Source organism: Trematomus bernacchii, unplaced genomic scaffold (genome assembly GCF_902827165.1).
Source record: "Trematomus bernacchii unplaced genomic scaffold, fTreBer1.1, whole genome shotgun sequence".
Classification (NCBI taxonomy): Eukaryota; Metazoa; Chordata; class Actinopteri; order Perciformes; family Nototheniidae; genus Trematomus; species Trematomus bernacchii.
This window is the reverse complement of record NW_022987869.1, coordinates 1874024-1893727: the sequence shown is the minus strand read 5'-3', so window position 1 is coordinate 1893727 and position 19704 is coordinate 1874024. Positions and strand designations below refer to the sequence as shown.

Genomic DNA, 19704 nt, shown 5'->3' with positions numbered 1-19704 from the left:
ATGCAGCCATCAACGCATCTAAGCGTATTATGGGGTGTCATCAAATGCCGTTGCCATGGCAACAGATCATTCGCCATCAAGTTAGTTCAAAAGTTTGCAGTTCAAATATTCTGCTGCTTTTCCAAGCCTTTTACTTTATTTTCTTCTCTCATCACACATTCAAGCCCCCAGTGTTCATGTATCATTTCAATCTAAATGATTCACTTTCTTCTTACACATTACATTTCGGCATAGCAGTTTAGCGTCAGCTTTTCAGCATAAAGCATTCCCACTAGCAATTTCTTCAGGAATTCCATTCTCTAGTTATAAACGTTAGTCCTTAACATCGATCACTGTGTATATCACCATTCAAACATCTTTTAAAAGTTGAACAAACCCCACACAGCTCAGTAAAGACTGTGAAATGTTGACTTTATTTGATCATTTCAGTAAAAACTAACGTTCATATTTCTCTTTTTGATTATAATACTGATGAACGTTCAAAACAAAGCACTTTGGCAAGTTACCACATACGTTTTAAAAAGCTTAATAAGCACCGTAACTTTCATGATATCATTTCTCGGTCATAATCGGTTGTTTCCGTGAACGGCCGAATGTTGTGTGACGGCAAATGCTGCGGCTGCAAGGCATTGTGGGGCAGCTTTATCTCCTCTCCTTTCGTAAAGGGAGGTCCAGTGGTTCCTAGGCTAAAGGAGGTTATAAAGGCAGCTTGAAACCTCCTTTCCTATCATCTCTAGAGAATTCGAACGGCATTTATCATGGCTGCCACTGAGGTACTTCCGGGTCATTTCACTCCGTTAGGAAGGTTCCTAAGCTAAATTGACTATTCGACTGCAACCCGACTGCACTTTCACTATCCGACGTATTTATGATGCGTCATAAATGTGCGTCTGCTGCTGTGGGGAAACTATGGAAACTAGTTTTCTATACAGCGGACTACAACATGGATGTATAATAAGAACGACGGACTACTGTAAACTCATCTAGAGACTCTGCACCGTGCTCTGATGGTGTTGTTTTATGCTTTATGAACGTGGACAACAGAGAAACATATAGGAAGGTTCCTAAGCTAAATGGACAGCGTCGGAGGCAGGGTCTCGTTCTTTCCTATGAGAGCTGGGTTGCGGTCGAATAGTCGAAAAATCAGCTCCTAAGTTCTAACCCTATCGTCTATTCCTTGACCTCTGAGTGAAACGTCACGGGGTTAAGGGATAGTGGATAGGAGAATTCAAAAGGATTTAGGAGAAGAGACTGCGGTACTTTAGAGAATCCGACTGCACTTTCACTATCCCACGTGTTTATGATGCGCCAGCGGACGTCATAAATGTGCGTCTGCTGCTGTGGGGAAACTATGGAAACTACAGTTTTCTATACAGCGGACTACAACATGGATGTTTAATAAGAACGAGGGACTACTGTAAACTCATCTAGAGACTCTGCACCGTGCTCTGATGCTGTTGTTTTATGCTTTATGAACGTGGACAACAGAGAAACATATTCTTCATGACCAAAGTTGGAATTGAAATAAAAAAGGAAAGTGAAACTTATGCTCGTCACCCTCTCCCTCCGGTCCACATTAATACAAATGATCCCAATACGTATTATTGTATGAAAAGATCTTAAAATAAATACAAATGTATGTATTATAAACGTTAGTCCTTAACATCTATCACTGTGTATATCACCATTCAAACATCTTTTAAAAGTTGAACAAACCCCACACAGCTCAGTAAAGACTGTGAAATGTTGATTTTATTTGATCATTTCAGTAAAAACTAACGTTCATATTTCTCTTTTTGATTATAATACTGATGGACGTTCAAAACAAAGCACTTTGGCAACTTACCACATACGTTTTAAAATGCTTAATAAGCACCGTAACTTTCATGATATCATTTCTCGGTCATAATCGGTTGTTTCCGTGAACGGCCGACTGTTGTGTGACGGCAAATGCCGCGGCCGCAAGGCATTGTGGGGCAACATTTTCTCCTCTCCTTTCGATTAGGGAGGTCCAGTGGTTCCTAAGCTAAAGGAGGTTATAAAGGAAGTTTGAAACCTCCTTTCCTTTCGTTTAGAGCAGCGGTTTTCAAAGTGTGAGGCGCGCCTCCCCTGGGGGGCGCCAGAGAGCTTCAGGGGAGGCGCAGCGTGAGAAAAAAAATAACGAGAAAAGATGAGAAAAGTGACACTTGCCCACTTTTGGCTGTCTGTGGAGACCGAGTTCCCCCACTTCGCCAAAAAGGCTGTAAAAGTGCTCATTCCCTTCATCTCCACCTACCTGTGTGAGTGCGGGTTTTCCGCATGGACTTTGATCAAAATCAAGTGCAGAGTATGATCTGCGTTTATTCCTGTGTGCATCAAAGACGCAGACTCATTGTTCCCACTAAAGTAGGGATGAGTGTAATAAGGAGGCAAAATTGACGTTCAGTGTGTTGCCGGGGAACATATAAGGATTTATCCACGATGTTGAAAATGTTAAAAATGTTTTAAAAATATGTGTTGAGAACACGGCGTGCGAAAATATACGGGTCGTGCTGCAGCTAGATTTGCCTGTCCTCTGTAAGAAGGTGTCGGCGACTGACATGCAAGGAAGAACGGCTGTCCACAGGCTGTTCCAACTTTAACAACTTTATTAACTTCCAGGGTAGTGAATTGAACATGCTATTGTAATTGGGTGTGTGGTATATTTTCATGCACGGACACGCATGTTCCACAACACACAAACTGAACAACACTCAATTGTCCGATCGCTACCAGTGTCCTTGCGATCTTGTTATAACGATAACAACAACGTGCACGTTATTACTGATGCAATATGGTTGAGACCATTTGGGCTTATTCTAGAGGGGTGCAAGGAATAGTCCAAGTAGTGGGGGAGTTGTATACAATATGTTTAAAACATAAAGATAAAAAGGTTTAAAAAAGTTATTGTTTAATGTTTTAAGGAGGTGACGCTACTCAGCCAATCAAATCGGTGCAGTCAGTGAGCCAGCACGATAGATTCAAACACACACACAGAGACGAGACAAGAGGAGAGAAACAGTCTTCATTTTATCTTACTGGACCTCTTTGAAATGCAATTGAATACCCCTGCATTATAGCAACAACAACAATGATAATAATAATAATAGCAATAATAATTGGGAGGGGGGGGGCGCGGCTGTTCTTATGTTCTCTGATGGGAGGCTCACCTTCCCACACTTTGAAAACCCCTGGTTTAGAGAATTCGAACGGCACTTATCATGGCTGCCACTGAGGTACTTCAGGGTCATTTCACTCCGTTAGGAAGGTTCCTAAGCTAAATGGACTATTCGACCGCAACCCTGCTCATTGGCGCATGATGACAAAATGGCCCAACTTTTGAGAGAGCGAAACGTCACAGATTACCCGTCATGCCTAGCTTTCAGAGCAGAAGAACCCGTATGTGCGCTCACAGAGCATGCGCCCCTTAAGCCACGCCCCCCGAGCTCCCACTCTCGGCTCAGTAGAATGAATGGAAACAGAAAATAAATCTAGATTCGGCTTTTAGTGCATTTTACAACTTTAAGGACCTAATGATTATAATAAGGGCTATACAATAGTTCATACTGGGTAGTTTATTTAGTTTAAAAAAAATTATCTGCTGATTTATAGACGTTTCTTTCCCAATGTTAGTCAATGGGGAAAAGTCTTTCTGGGCCCAATGACGTCACGGACTGATACGGAAATTGTAGTACCGCCGTTTGGACACAACGAATATTTTCATCAGAGTCCGGCGCACTTCCTGGGGGCTTGGTCAAAGGATGTTGGGAAACTGAGTTCAGTGCGCAATCATCACTCCTCCGCGTCGTCTTTTGGTTCCTACCTAAACGGCTCTGGTTCCTACCAAGCCCACCAGTGCGCCGGACGTTGAAGCAAATGATCGTAGTGGCCAAACTAGGGTACTACAACGTCCGTGTTGTCGTCATGACGCCTATGACGTCGTTGTGACGCCCAATGACGTCATGGGCCCACATGGGTATTTGTGGGCCCATGACGTCATTGGGCCCAGAAATACTTTACCCCAGAGCCCTAAAGAGTTGCGACAGCGGAAGTCCAAAATGCTTGATCGTCACGTGGTTAATGGAAACTCAGATAGTTCCCGGTAGTTCGTGGCGGGCCATTCGGGGCCATTTGAATGCATTAATAACAGGAGATAGAACTGCGATTTATGGTAATTAGTAGTCAATAAATGTTTTGATTTGCAATATGGGCCCACATACGGGTACATTTGCTCTCGACAGCTTCAGGCCCTTTTGGCTTAATGCGCCACTGAGCAGCTTTCAAAGGAATGAGCAGAGTCCCGCCTCCGATGCTTTATCACGTTCTCTCTTATTTATACATGGTGCAGATGTTTTTCGATTTAGGATTTAAAACAAATAATATTAGATTAATAATACATAGATATATAAATGTAAAAATATATATTATGAACTGATATAACATTTGCACACTGAATGCATGAAATAAGTTTCAACTACAATCGTTTAATTATGATCTATAGGTTTTGTAAAAAGGATTGCAAATCTTTGCCTCAACTTGGTTTCCATATGGTTTTTGCTGTCATTTAAACAAAGCTCTCTAGTTTTAAGAAATGTACAAAGAGTTTCACCTTAAAATTAAATGACTACAGAAAGGATGTTGCTAACCATTTATTTGAATTTAGCTAAATGTATATATGTCTTTCTTAATATAACATGTTTTACTAATGCAACATGTCTAATATTTTAAAGCTGATTACGCAAATGAAGATGCGCATAAATACAACTTTTAATATACTCCTTTAATCATACATATGTAAAACAAAATGCTCACCAGAAGCATAACTTTTACAGCCAAGACTAAAGAATGACACAGATCCCATATGTGGCTCTCACAATGCCACAATCATGACTTGGTAACAGTCATCATCCAGGAGCCTCACACTAACAAACCAGCCTAACCACCAGTGACTATGGGAATCTAGTCAATGGAGGAAAAAGATTATGTATTGCATTGGATTCACACACAGCATGAGACTATACAGTATGTGCACACTATGGCAAACTTTTAAGATGAATCTTAATTAATTTCAGAATGATTTCCCTCTGAATTGAATACATTAGATCAAGTTATTACAGTGACAATGAAGTGAGTGCAAACATTTTTCATATGGTTTTCAGTTCCTATTAGAAACAAAAGGCTCTATAACTCTATACATTATGTCTTGTATGTAGGTTGGCTTAATAACATAAAATTTAGTTACACGTTTCAAAATGGAATCAGGAAGGGAGGAATTTGTTTTTCAAGGTAATGTTCTTTTAATGACAGCAGTGCAAAGCAGTAACGTCTTTATAGTGATACATCATAACAATATACAGTACAGTAGCTCAATGCACTCACATCATTACTTTCTGCTGTGTATTTTTAAGATTCATTGACCTGAACTTGAATGTTTTTTTGTATTACTATAACCAGAGTTTCTCAGAGCATTAAACTGCTACCTCGTGCACACTCTAAACTGTGGGAATTTATTTCTCCATGTCAGCATCTTATCAAAACGGTCAAAATAACGCAGTAACTTACTATCACCAAAACGGCAATGTAAAAAACCCTGTCGAATCAACTTCTAAACTGCTGTCAGTCACAATACAAATATTTATAATGGGTACATAAAACGACAAAATGAACATTAAGAAATTATAAGCATTCATTTTGTGTACATTCAGTACAATGTCACCTCATTAGAATTCACCTAAAATAAGTCTCTGACCTTATCAGCAACTTGCATGAACACATACATTTAAAGCTGTCGATTAAACACAAACACACAATAAATACAATCAGTGGTGGATGTAAAGTAACAGTCAGTGTTATCTATCTAAAGGTTTCCCAGAAGTTTTGCATTGTTGTGTTTTATGCGATGATGTTCAATGTCACAAGCCTTCCCTTCCTGTCACATCATCAGCGCAACTATTGTTTCTGACCAATCAGTTGGCACACCTTGTGTTGCTCGTCACATGGCCACATCGTTGTGATGATGCTCTGAAAATAAGACAACCGCAAAACACTCCTCTCTCTCTCAGAAGAATCACTCCAACTGATGTTACATTCAACTATAAGAAACAAGTGCATTGCCCTATTTCAGCTAGCTTTGGTAGCTATAAGGTCCAAGAATCAGCTGAGTCCCAGTTCCACTTGCTACTAATTATAAATTGATTTGATTCAACTTTAATGTGCCCTATGACACCTGCTTTACAGATAAGCTCTTGGATGTTTTATATTTTCCTTCAAATAAGAAATGATATGATAATGCCTGCCTTATCCGTTACACTGAGTGCAGGTTACAGGTGGTACTGTTAGCATGAAACTGTAAAGTAGTTGATTTCTTCAATAGTAACCGTAAAAAACAGCATAGTCCAAACGACTAATATGGAGGAAATGTTGTACGTTCTAACTATATATTATGGAACTGGGACATCTGCATTTGAAAACAACTGGGATGTTTGAAGGCAATCTTTGGCACTATATGATTTTGTACTTACAAGACAACATACTTTATGTCGTCTTCTGACTTCAGTATTGCTTACTAAAACCAGCAGTGTTGGAGCAGGTCCAACTAAAACCCTTGTTCTCATTAACACCCTTGCTTTAATAGTCAAACACAGTTGTTCCAAAGTGTAGAACAACTCCTCACTTTATCTCCCTGTCCCTCTTTATTTCAGGACCTAATTGCAGGACGGCAGAGGAGCTGTGGTGGCTCAGAGGCGATTCTGGACAGAGTGAGGAGCCTCCTGCTTCACACCAGCCCGGCGTCCTTGGCCATTTTGTAGAATGCTCCTCTTTGAGCAATGAGATTGGAAGGGGTGTCAAACTCTGTCATCTCTCCTTTGTCCAACACCAGGACCCTAGAGGATCAGAACACTGATGAACTGTCACAGTACGAGGAGCAAAAGAACGAACACTCACTCACTCACTCACTCACTCACTCACTCACTCACTCACTCACTCACTCACTCACTCACTCACTCACTCACTCACTCACTCACTCACTCACTCACTCACTCACTCACTCACTCACTCACTCACTCACTCACTCACTCACTCACTCACTCACTCACTCTACCTGGAGTAGTCCATGATGGTGTTGAGCCGATGAGCAATGGTGAGGACGGTGCAGTCGTCAAACTGTGAGCGGATGGTGGACTGGATCAGGTTGTCTGTCTCCATGTCCACAGCAGCTGTGGCCTCATCCAAAACCAGGATTTTGGTCTTCCTCAGCAGAGCTCGGGCCAAACACAGCAGCTGCCTCTGACCTACACTGGTGGGAAACACACATGCTTCCATAAGCCAACAGATACTTAGGATTTCTGGCAGTTTTTTTTGGTATGAATTGGGAACAGGACGCTGCGTTAATGTGGGCCTGCCTCACACAGGGGGACTGGCTGTCTACATGATGTGGCCTGCCGACATGGCCACTGTCACACCGATCATACATTAAAGCCCTCGATGGGTCTCTGTGTGTCAATCAAGCTCGGCAGGGTGTCGGTATGTGTGGCGCGAGTGACTCTGCTGTCAGACTGAGAGGCTCAGGTAACTACAGCTCAGTTAGGTAAAGGACTATTTGAGTGTTTAGATAGTTAACTTTAGTCCAAGCTATCTCAGTGGGTCTCAAATGGTTTGGTCACCATTCATGTAAACACATATTTATTTGAAAGGGGACAGATTAGTAAAATATGCATGAATACAAAAATAAAATGTTAGCTAGGTGAAATAAGATAAGATAAACTTACAAAACTTGTTGAGAGCTAAAACTAGTCTTTCCTGCTGCATCACAGAGGAGCAGGGGGGAGAGGGGGGAGAGGAGGGAGAGGAGGGAGAGGAGGGAGAGGAGGGAGAGAGGAGAGGCTGATTCAGCAGACACACTCACAACTATAAATGAACCAAAAATAAATAAATAAACAAGTTTCAATGTTTTTTCATATTGGATATGGTATCTTATTGGTTATGGCCATATTCTTACGATTTTAGGATTATTGAAATGTATACAGGTCTATTTCATATGGGTGTTTCCATAGATCTATTCTCTTTATTTTCCCTTCAAATTCCACCAGATTGATGCATTTACCCCCAAAATAAAAAATAAAAACTTCCAAGGGGAGCATGCCCCCGGACCCCCTAGAGCAGGGATGGGCAACTTGGATGGTGGTGGGGGCCACATAATGTATGTACTGGCCACCAGGGGGCCGCAGATTCACTTGGAACACACACACACACACACACACAAATTGCATGTATTGTATGTAATTGTAGTTGTCTAACTTGAACCTAGCTAAGACACCCTGCTGTTCCTCAGGCCCCCGGGCCGACATTTGCCCATCCCTGCCCTAGAGTATCTGAGGTCCACCCCCACTTAAAACATGTTCACATGGATAGGTTACCAGATTGAAATAGTAACCTATGTCCCGAAAAAAACTAAAAACTGGTATGGCCTGGCTGGGTGTATTATTCCCTGCCTGACTTATTGTCCCAGTCCGGCACTGATGGCAGTGTTAGAGCCAATTCCAAATAAAGGAAATCAACACAAACTGCAGATGTTTCACATTACAGGTGTACCAGGAAAGAGAAAAGCTTTCAATGAGAAAGGCTTTTGACTGTGCCTGATCGTAACTGTATAAATAAAAAAGCCAAGTAGAAGTAAATGGAATGAATTGCCAAGTGAGAACAGTGTAGGTGATGATTCCCCTATTGGCTACGTTTGCAAACAAATACTTACTTCACTTTCACAAGCCACATTCAAACAAATGCCTTGTTCTCTCTGCAGCTGAGCTGAGTTTTTGCTAGTTGGCATGGCTGCATATTAATCAGTTACCTGAGGTTCTCTCCTCCTTCACTACACTCATGGTTGAGTTTGTCTGGCAGGCCGGATACGAAGCTCTTGAGATGTGAATACTCCAGAGCTCTCCATACTTCCTCATCAGAGTAGCTGTCAAAAGGATCCAGGTTCATCCTCAGGGAGCCTGAAAACAGCACTGGGTCCTGTGAAGAGGGGAAGGGATTTAAGTCTCTGTCCCATCCCATTTAGGAAAAGTGCATTTAGCCAGGCTGTCTTTTCATTGAACGCATCCCATCAATGGAATTCAATACCGCTAATAAGAGAGTCAATACCACCAATAAGAGAGTCCTCATCTTACTACACATTCAAGCACAGTGTTAAAAAGTGGCTCATTAATAACCAACAGTGTCAGCACTGATGTGTGGGTGTAGGTGTGTGTGTGAGTGCGTATTGTGAATGTTTTCTTTATTATCATGACTTGCTCCTTACCTGTATTCAGTGATGTCGTCTATTGTAAATATGTACATTTTTTGGTATAACAATGTAGTGGTATTTTAATTCTTGCTTTTAGGATGCCTATCACCATCTGGCAAAGGGACTATCGGTGAAAACTAGCCTTTTGGCTAATTTGAGTACTTTTACATGTTTTTAACATGTTGATTAATGTACACTGTCCCTTGTTTTAAATAAATCAATTCAACCAACTGTTTTGTTATCTAGATTTCTCAGATGAGGGGGGCCACAATTCTCGCCCCTTTCCTTGGAAGGTTGCTATAAAGGCCTCAAAGCTACACTTCCCACAATGTGATTAAACAAATCATGTGTCAAAAGACAGACCTAAAAGGAAGTGTCCCCTTTGAATTAGGACAATGTGTTTTTCTTTTGCTTGGAAAAACTATATTCAGTTTACTTTGGGCCAGCATTGATTTTCAAACCCTTGCAGAACATTCAAATTGAAATCCAAACCTCTTGTGTCCTCTCTGCACTGACCTGTGGTATGATGGTGATTCTGGAGCGAAGCTCATGGAGGCCCAGCTGAGCAATGTCAACCCCATCAATAAAGATGTGGCCCTCCGCTGCCTCGATGATACGGAACAATCCCAGCATTAGGGAGGATTTCCCCGCTCCAGTGCGCCCTACAATCCCCACCTTGTAGAAAGACGTAACAGCAAAGGTTACTGGCCGGAGACACTGTTCACATGCATAACTCAACACAGAGAAAATGCAAATAAAAGTCTTATACTGTCCAACACTATCCGTCATATCACCCAAGTACAGTGACATTCTATCAAACACGACCCCTGAATTCACCCACAATCAATATGAGCATTGTGAGTGGCCCCCTGCTGTCAGTGTAGTGATGTAAAGCACACCTTCTCTCCGCTGCTGATGTTGATGGTGATGTTGCGAATGGCGAGGTCCAGATCTTGGCGGTAACGCAGGCAGAGGCCCCTCATTTCAATGCAGCCCTCAGTGGGCCACCCCGGGGGGAGGCTGGAGGTCTCTTGTTCCCACTCTGCCTAGTGGTCAGAGGACAGAAATGTTAAATATGTAGGTATGTATATATATATATATATATAAACACACGCACATATATATATACATATATATATATATACACACACACACACACACACAGATGATGAGATAATTATATATATATACACACTCACATAGATACACACACACTTACAGGTATGTGTCTGTGGGGGTATAGAAACAAAATTGTAAATGAAGGTTGTATGGTACAGCATGTAAGTGTGTTGTGTGTGGCCTTGAGGTCATCATCATTAACTTCATTGTATCAAATTAAACAACTTGTACAATTTAGAAGTTTCCTCTCTCTTTAATCCTAAATTGTAGGTTCTATCTAGCACCAAGAAGAAGCAAGGAGATCCCATGTTTGCACCTCCTTCTCTGTGTCCCTGTACTCTTTCACTCTCTCCACAGCCACTATGTTGGTCTCCACTTCAGAGGACATCCTCACCAGCCAGGTTAGAGAGGCAGTCAGCTACACACACAACAGAGGAATGACAAATAGAGAGAAGAAACAAAAACATGCAGAATTAAAAAAAACAAAGGTTTTGTGTCTTTTTTAGAAATGCCACCGACTTTGGATAACCAATCATTTAACAGTTTTCTTCAACATTGGTTGTTAAATTGGTACTGGAATTCATGAAGACAACATACTTTATCTCAGGTAAAAGCAGTGTTGTAGTCAAGTCACCAATTCATGAGTCCAAGTCACTCTCGAGTCCCCACTTTTCGAGTCCAAGTCCGAGTCACCTAGGGAGAGTCCGAGTCGAGTCCGAGTCAGCATTACCTGTGTTCAAGTCCAAGTCCGAGTCACCTAAGAAGAGTCCAAGTCAAGTCCGAGTCACAAGTCTTCATGTATTAATCTTCATGGATATATGTGTTGAAATGTAGCTGCTCCTCTACATTGCTTTTATCCTGTCATGTTATACTAATCTGCCTATTGAACTGCTGTGAAGCCAGTTTGGCTACAATTCTTGTAATAGGTGCTATACAAATATAAAGCTTATTACTAATATTAATATTATTATTATTGTAAATGACCTTTAATATGTCTAACTATATTTAAAACGTGTTACCTTTTAGAGATGTGATTATATTTGTATGCCAACTTTCAAATGTTCCTATGGTAAAGTTTTCGTTTTGCACTTTTATTTTGATAGTAATAAGATCGGGACTCTTATTTTGAAGGAACTTTTACCGGAAGTTAATGGACAACGGAGCAGTGTAAACACTTGACACACATAGATGACGAATAAATAAATATATTAAATTAATATATACTTAATAGTTACATTGGGTTTTTAGCACCTGGCTGATCAGGGCACACGCTCTTACGTTGGTAATGATTGTATACAAGCAGGGGTGTGCAATAAACAGATACCATCGGTTAGAGAGTCTGACCATCATTCAGCCGGGGACACTACAATTATTATAGTGAATGTTTAAATGATATCAATGAAGATTAAGCCCCAGAAAGCACATGGCTACTTAGCATGCAAAATGACGTCATGCTGCATGTTAAGTAGCCATGTGCTTTCGTGTTATCGGCTGAATCTTTATGTATTGATTAGATCACGTTACTCTGATGATAGTGTTCAAGACAGCCTATATGTCTGAACTCGATCCGTAATCTCTTCAATCTTTTTTCCACATAACGAGCATTTTGCGCTGCTCTTTCCCAATGTGGAAGCAGAATGTGTGAAAGCATACAGCACGATGCGGGGTGTGTCTCTGGACTCTGTAGACTGGAATAGCGGGGCCCAGTACGTGAACTTGCCTCGCAGGTGCACACGCCAGGACAGAGTACATCTGACTCGAGACAAAACTTGCTCGAATCAGAGTCCAAGTCGGAGCGTTAATGTACAAGTCGAATCTGAGAATTCACGAGTCAGTGTCAACGTGCGTGAGAATTCACAAGTCCGAGTCCGCGTCAATCAGTGCGCGAGTCCGAGTCGAGTCATGAGTCGCGAAAATCGGCACTCGAGTCCGAGTCCAGGACTCGAGTGCTCCATCTCTGCGTAAAAGTCAAAAAGAGTGTTTACCTGGAGGGCATAAGAGATAGCCAAACCCATGATGCCTGGACTGAGGCTCTCTCTGGCTATGACAGCAAGCATAGCAGCAAATGACACGATGCAGTTTCCTACAAACTCCAGGCGAACAGCCAGCCACCTTAACAGAAACAGACCCAACAAGGAAATAAGACTATGGTGCCAACTAAGGCACAGTGTATGCAATCAGTGGGAAGACTGTTTCCAGCAGGTAGTACATTCAGTAAGAATGAGTCCTTAATGTCCCCAACCTGTTGGCTACTATGCTGGGATAGTAAGCCTTCTGGTTATGGTCCACCCGCAGGTCACTCTCACAGATAAAGCGCTCCTGTTCACCAAAGGCTCTGATGACAGAGGTGCCCAGCAGAGTTTCATTGAAGTGGGTGAAGATGGGTGAACGACTGACCGACTCCAGACGCTTCAGCTGGCGAGATGACGCAACATAAAACCTCTGGACGGAGGAAAGACAGAGACACATTTAGTCAAATCAATAAACCAGACAGAAAAAAACATACCTTTTTTGCGCAAAATGTATAAAAAGAAAGACAACTATTGTTATGTCATATGTCAACTTCCAACTAACCTGCACAAAAAAGTAGAGCAGGCCGAGAACAGGAATTATGATAGCTACCAGCGGTGTGGCGATCAGGATAATCACACAAGAACCCAACACGTTTAACATGGAGCCCATGAACATCTTAATAATGCTGGGGATCACTGAGTCAATGGTGTCCATCTCTTTGGCAAAGCGGTTCACCAGGTTGCCGCTTGGGGTTCGCTCAAAGAAAGATATAGGTGAGCGCAGGACGTCATACAGCATTGAATTGTGTAGGCAGCGGGAGGCCAGGATGCCCCCAATGGATATGGAGATGGAGTATCCGAAAACTGCCACACCTACAAAAGAGTATTGAGCTTCATTGGGTGCGATGATTCCTACTGTATGTGCTGTATGACTCTTAAATACACAACCCCTGCTGTCTTAAAACATCACATCTAATCTTTCTGTTTCAAAAAACATTTGATTCATTTAAAGTGAGGATGAAGTGCAAATGAAGTGAACGTCAGGGGTTGATCATTTTTCAAAGTTTTCTCAGAATATTATAATCATATAGAACTATTATCTATCTACCAGTCACAAACACACAATGCTGAGGAAAACAGCATTTGTTAATGCTCTTCTCCGCTCTTTATGAAGGCCCACCAGATCAATATGAAGCCAATTAAGAAGGCATTTTCAGAGGTTTATAGAATTGATCCTAATGCAGCAAAAGTGGTCGAATTATGTTGTTCTCAATGTCGTGAAATTGCAAATAGCTTTGTAAGAGCCATTATGGCATATTATTGTTTATGGTAATTATTTATGCTTTGTTTTGAATGCATCTTTGGGCACTGAGTGATTTGGGCACCTGGTGTAATTGTATATATTGGAGACAAGTGCTGGTGGGAGGAGTGCACCAGTTGGCATATGTTTTTTTAGCAGGGAAAGCAAAAGGAGGCCTTAGGAGAGGCTCAGGGAAAATAAAACTGTTCTTGATGATATTGGATCATAGAATAAAATGCACAGAAAGGACTTTTCCCTGGACTAGGATCATTTACCCCTGCGGCAGCTTTATTTGGAGTTCATTTTCAGTTTTATTTCTTCTTGATTTTGGACGCTACAAGCTTATTCAAAAATCCACATGGATTCTATTTGGCATTCAAGAGCAAACAAGCTACAGCTAGACATTGATCTGGCATTGGTTGCTTTGTCACATCTGTATTGTGCATCCGTTACCACTCCTCACCCTGAGACAGGCCGAGAGCTCCGTACACCCCCAGTCTCATCTTTCTGTTGGGCTGAGTGCCGTTCACCACGGGGTCGTCGGTCCACAGGCTCAGCCAGTAGTTGGAGAAAAGGGAGAGCAGGTGATGGGTGAGGAACAGCATCAGACTGATGCAAGACAGAAGCACCCCAATGGCTTTCAGATAAGACCAGAACACAGACAGCTTTACCTGGGGAGGGAGAGGAGAGGATCAGGCTGTTACGGACCATCACATACCGCACAAATATATATATATGATGATTGTTACAGTGCCTTGCAAAGTATTCACCCCCCTTGGTGTTTTTTTTCCAACAATTAAGTACAGAACATGCCTACCAGTTTGAAGAGGTCAAATAGTGCATAAATATCCCCCCCCTAAAGTCAGTACTTAGTAGAGTCACCTTTTGCAGCAAATACATCTGCACGTCTCGTGAGGGGTGTCTCTATAGGGTCGGCACATCAATCCAATGAGATTTAATGTCATTCTTCTTTTAAAAACTGCTCCTTGAAGTTGAATGCGTTTCATGACGGCCAGCTCTGTGGAGTGTATGGCTTAAAGTGGTCCTGTGGACAGATACTCTGAGAGCTCCTCAGTATTCATGGTGCAGTTTGCTTGCTTGGTGGTGTCTTTCTTAGCGGTGTGGCAGACTGGGACCTTTCAGAACAGGTATATATACAGATAATCCCCACAACATCAGAATCAGAATCAGAAACAGGTTTATTACCAGGTAGGTTTACACGTACGAGGAATTTGTGTGTGTCTGTTCTGCTCCATGTAGTGATAGCTTATATTATCTTAACGTAAATCGATCTAGTTAAATTCTTGATCACGGCAGCTACCTGACGTTGTAATCACACGTTACTACAGCTTAAGCACTCACAACTCTCCTTCTCTTAGCGACTGTAACTCCACAGTTGCTTACACTCCTTACGGATCTGTTAACGGTAGCTAGTTTAGCTCGATATATAGCCATGGCTCTTTCCCCACCCTCGGGTGTTCTTTCTGCTCTACCTGTCTCATGTGCCGTTACTTCTCTACCTCCTTTACTGGTACCGGTACATGTGTTAAATGTAGTACAGTTGCTAGGTTGGAGGCGGGAATCATAGAAATAGAAGGCCGGCTCCGCATTTTAGAAAGTAACTCAGCTACAGTAAAGCCTGTGTTACCCGGTGCGGACCGGCACGAGGTCCCCACCAACCCTTCACGTATCTAACAGATTTTCCCCACTCAGCGAGGCACCCGCTGAGAAGCCAACTCTGGTTATTGGTAGCTCTATTCTGAGATACGTGAATTTAGAGACCGAAGCCTCTACAGTCACATGCATTCCGGGGGCCAGAGCGGGCGACGTTGAGACGCATCTTAAACTGCTGGCTAAGAATAAACGTAAATACAGTAGGATTGTTATTCACGTCTGTGGTAATGATGTTCGTTTACGCCAATCAGAATGCACCAAAGTTAATGTGGCGTCTGTGTGTAGATATGCTAAAACAATGTCGGACATCGTAATTTTCTCTGGTCCCCTCCCCAATCTAATCAATGATGACATGTCATAATTTCAGCGCTGGTTGTCTTGGTGGTGTCCAGCAAACGATGTGGGCTTCGTAAATAATTGGAGATGGCATTCATCCTACTTTGGAAGGTGCAGATCTAATTTCGGCCTATATTGTAGGACTTTTTGGACTTAATCCATGAGAAACTAGAGTTGAGACCAGGAGGCGGAGTCGCAGTCTTAAACGCTTCACTGCGTTTCTCCTGGGCAGTCATTCATAGGAATCCCGAACCAAATAAAATACCCAATATTAACGGTGTGTGTGTCTGCAATGTGTGCAATTTTGAAACTGAGAGAAGATGGAAAATACATCAGAGCCGTTGCACAAACATTGGCCATAGCCAGTACAACCATTTAGCATGTCCTTAAGAAGAAAGCAAGCACTGGTGTACTGAGCATCAGACTTCAAACTGGTCGACCAAGGAAAACATCAGCAGTTGATGACAGAAACATTGTGAGAACTGTAAAGAAACCATCACCAACAACCTCCAGAGGGCAGGAGTGAAGGTCTCACAATCCAGCGTTAGCAGAAGACTTTGGGAAGAAAAGTACAGAGGCTACACCAGAAGATGCAAAGCACTCATTAGCTTTAAGAACAGGAAGGCCAGATTTGGATTTACCAAAAAGTACAGAGAAGAGGCTCAAAAGTTCTGGGACACATTTTTATGGACAGATGAGACAAAGATGAACCTTTACCAAAGTCATGGAATGCCTAACGTGTGGAAAAAGAAATGATCCGCTCATAATTCCAAACACACAAGCTCATCTGTGAAACATGGTGGAGGTAAAGTCATGGCTTGGGCTTGCATGGCTTCTTCTGTGACGGGCTCATTGATCTTCATTGATGATGTAACACATGATGGCAGCAGCTAAATGAACTCAGAAGTCTGAAGAAACATTTTGTCTGCCAATTTAAAGAGAAATGCAACCAAACTGATCGGGAGATCCTTCATCATGCAGCAAGACAACAATCCAAAACACACTGCCAAAACCACCAAGGAGTTCATCAGGGGAAGAAGTGGAAGTTCTTTTACTGGCCAAGTCAATCTCCAGACTTAAACCCTGTTGAGCGTGCATTTCACCCGCTAAAGAGGAGACTGAAGAGAGGAACCCCCCGAAACAAACAACAACTGAAAGAGGCTGGGCTGAAAGCCTGGAAAAGCATCACAAAAGAAGAATGCAAAAGTCTGGTGATGTAAGTGGGTTGCAGGCTTGATGCAGTTATTGCAAGCAAAGGATTTGCAATTAAATACTAAGTATTATTCACTTTTCACACTATTTTAAAGGTCCCATGTCATGCTTTTCCGGTTATTACCCGTCCCCTTGTGTGTTATGAAGGTTTTTATGCATGTAAACGGTCTGCAGAGTCAAAACCCCTCAAAGTACACCCTGTAGGGAGTAAAACTCTAACACAGAAAAGACCTCTCCAAAACGCCTCGTTGGAGATTTCTCATTTTCTTCCTGGGTATCGTGACGTGTCACACGTCACAGTGCCCAGAGGCCACACCCTCTGCCAGCCTTTCACGAAACAAAGCTTCCCAAACCTTTCAGCGATTCATGCCGGATATGTACAGCGTAGGGCACTGAAGAACGATGCTGTTCCTACTTTGTTTGGACCAGCGGGAGATTCGGGTACACAACCTGTAAGTACTCATTGTTGTTCGTGTATTTATGATGTTTAAAACAAACAAGGTATCTACCACGACTGTTTAAATGGGTAAACGTTTTTCGGACTACTACGTTGGGATCGCGGAGAAATGCTCTCCGCAGACCCATGCTCACAGCGTTATAAACCTTTTTCTTACTCCATATCAAGCCACACTTATTGTTTTTACTTCGGATGTGAGTGTTTGTGTGTGCTCAGGATGAGTTTAGCTTGCTCTAGCTTTATCGCCAAGCCTGTCTGTTCCTCCAGCAGCCCGCAGCAGTGTGTGTGTCTGTGTGTGTGCGAGCAACAACGAGCCTGTCAGCTTCTCGACCAATCAGAGCACACTGGGCTCACAGGGAGGGGGGGGCAGGAGCTCCAACAAGCCGTTTAGGACAGAGAGTGAATACCGGTGAATACACATACTATACAGAGATGCTGTATGAGAAACCAATGTGAGTTTGGAAAAATTGCACGGTATAAATCTATTTTAGTATACCTCAACAATGGAATTATGATCAGTGGAAATGGCCATGACATGGGACCTTTAAGTCTCTGTTCCTATATACTTTTGCTCACTTTAAAAATGGGTGGGTTTAAACACAAGGTGCTATTTTCTCAGTTGTTTAACAGATCTAGATGTAAATACCTGGAATGAAAAGCTGAAATACTGACCTTTTGTCTCATATTCATCTTTTGATGTCAAACTTAATTATTTTCAGTGTACAGCAAAAATAAAGCAATTTGCCTCGCTGTTCCAATAGTTTTGGAGGGGATTGTATAAAAAACATGTCTATTAAGTGTTTTGCTCAAAATACCAAACAGATCACCCTAAAAAAAAAAAAAATAGCTCATGCAGGAGAATTCTACCCAGATACTCAGCTAAACACTGCCGTGATTAAACGCCATATTATGTTCCAAACCACATCAAGGATTATTTCTGAAACAGTATGGAGCTCAAACTCTTTCTCTCTCGCGGGTTTACCACAAGGTGAGTACCTTTTATATCCGGCTTCTTTACACATACTCTCTCCAGTACAGGTTAGCTCTGAGTGTTAGTGATGCTTGCTAATGTAAACAAAGACCATAGTACTTCCAAAACACGTCACACATTGTTTCTGATAGCGACGTTTCTGATAGGGCCGTGGGCGTAAAGCCAGCTCACATTTTAGTTATGTCGTCATGACCGCAGCAAATCTTGATCAGCTCCGTTGTTCCCCCGTTTTCAGAGATGTGGGTATGGAGGGAAAGAGAGGGTTTTATTTTCTGACACTTTGTGACTCCTGACACACCGGGGACACATATTTATGTATAAAAGACATTAAAAAGTGAATTTTTGCATAATAGGGGACCTTAAAGTAATTAACGTGGACACGCCGGCGTGTCGAGGTGCGCATATTTTACGTACTTAATCATATATTTTCGATTATAAAGAGTATAAATATGATTCAGATAACCGCGGAATCGCTGGAAGTGTAGCTTTCCAGCAGTACCTCCTGTGAGACTGTAACCAGGGCACAGCAGCCAATAGGGCTGCTCAAAGGAGCGTGACTCGGCGTTACACTGTGTGTGATTGGTGGATTTGTGTGTCCGTCAAGGAAATCTCGGCCGGCAGCCATGTCGGTCTGGAATGACCAATGGACACTCGAGAAATCACTAAGGACCTACCCACCAATTAAAAAATATATAACAGGTGTCTCCCATCAGTTTTAGTCTTTTATTCTGTGAGGAAGAGATAGATAGACAGAGAAAATGGCTCGAAACTTTACAGTTGCAGACACGCTGGAGATTATTTTCGCGAGCAGCAGTGAAGAAGATGGCGCATCAGAACCTGAAGGCTTCGACTCTTCTGAAGAAGAAGAATACAGGGAGAGCAAGGATCCATTTGAGGATGGGTAAGTGCAAATATAACTTATAGTGCACTTGCCATTTCTGGGGAGTACCGCAAATATATGTGTGCTTGCGTTCCAAGAATGCAGGGTTGTTGGTTGTTCCTAGAGTCTCTAAAAGTACAATGGGAGCCAGAGCCTTTTCTTATCAAGCTCCTCTTTTGTGGAATCAGCTTCCAGTTTGTGTTCGGGCGGCAGACACCCTATCCGTTTTTAAGAGTGCGCTTAAGACATTCCTTTTTGATAAAGCTTATAGTTAGGGCTGATTAGATTCAGCCCCTAGTTTTGCTGCTATAGGCTTAGACTGTCGGGGGACACCTTACTTCTTCCTTCTGTCTGTCTGTACCTGTGTACTCTCATGTTCCCAATAACCCAGCTTCCCCTAAATTTCTTTTCTTTTTGGT

At 42.3% G+C, this 19704-nt stretch overlaps 1 protein-coding gene across 4 annotated transcripts in view; it reads right to left on the bottom strand.

The window, feature by feature from the left end:
- Positions 1-5459: 5459 nt before the first annotated feature.
- The window catches only part of abcc1 (ATP-binding cassette, sub-family C (CFTR/MRP), member 1), a 67853-nt gene continuing 53608 nt past the window's right edge, over positions 5460-19704 (bottom strand). For 3 of the 4 annotated variants that reach the window (XM_034113648.1, XM_034113649.1, XM_034113650.1), the window contains 10 exons: positions 14199-14406; positions 12998-13308; positions 12666-12865; positions 12409-12535; positions 10740-10841; positions 10204-10350; positions 9821-9979; positions 8867-9033; positions 7121-7315; positions 5460-6902 (listed from right to left, as the gene is read on the bottom strand). In XM_034113648.1, the coding sequence (XP_033969539.1) occupies positions 6794-6902; positions 7121-7315; positions 8867-9033; positions 9821-9979; positions 10204-10350; positions 10740-10841; positions 12409-12535; positions 12666-12865; positions 12998-13308; positions 14199-14406 (1725 nt within the window). In that variant the 3' untranslated portion in view covers positions 5460-6793. The remainder of the gene's footprint in view (positions 6903-7120; positions 7316-8866; positions 9034-9820; positions 9980-10203; positions 10351-10739; positions 10842-12408; positions 12536-12665; positions 12866-12997; positions 13309-14198; positions 14407-19704) is intronic. The other variant, XR_004554574.1, reaches the window with a different exon arrangement.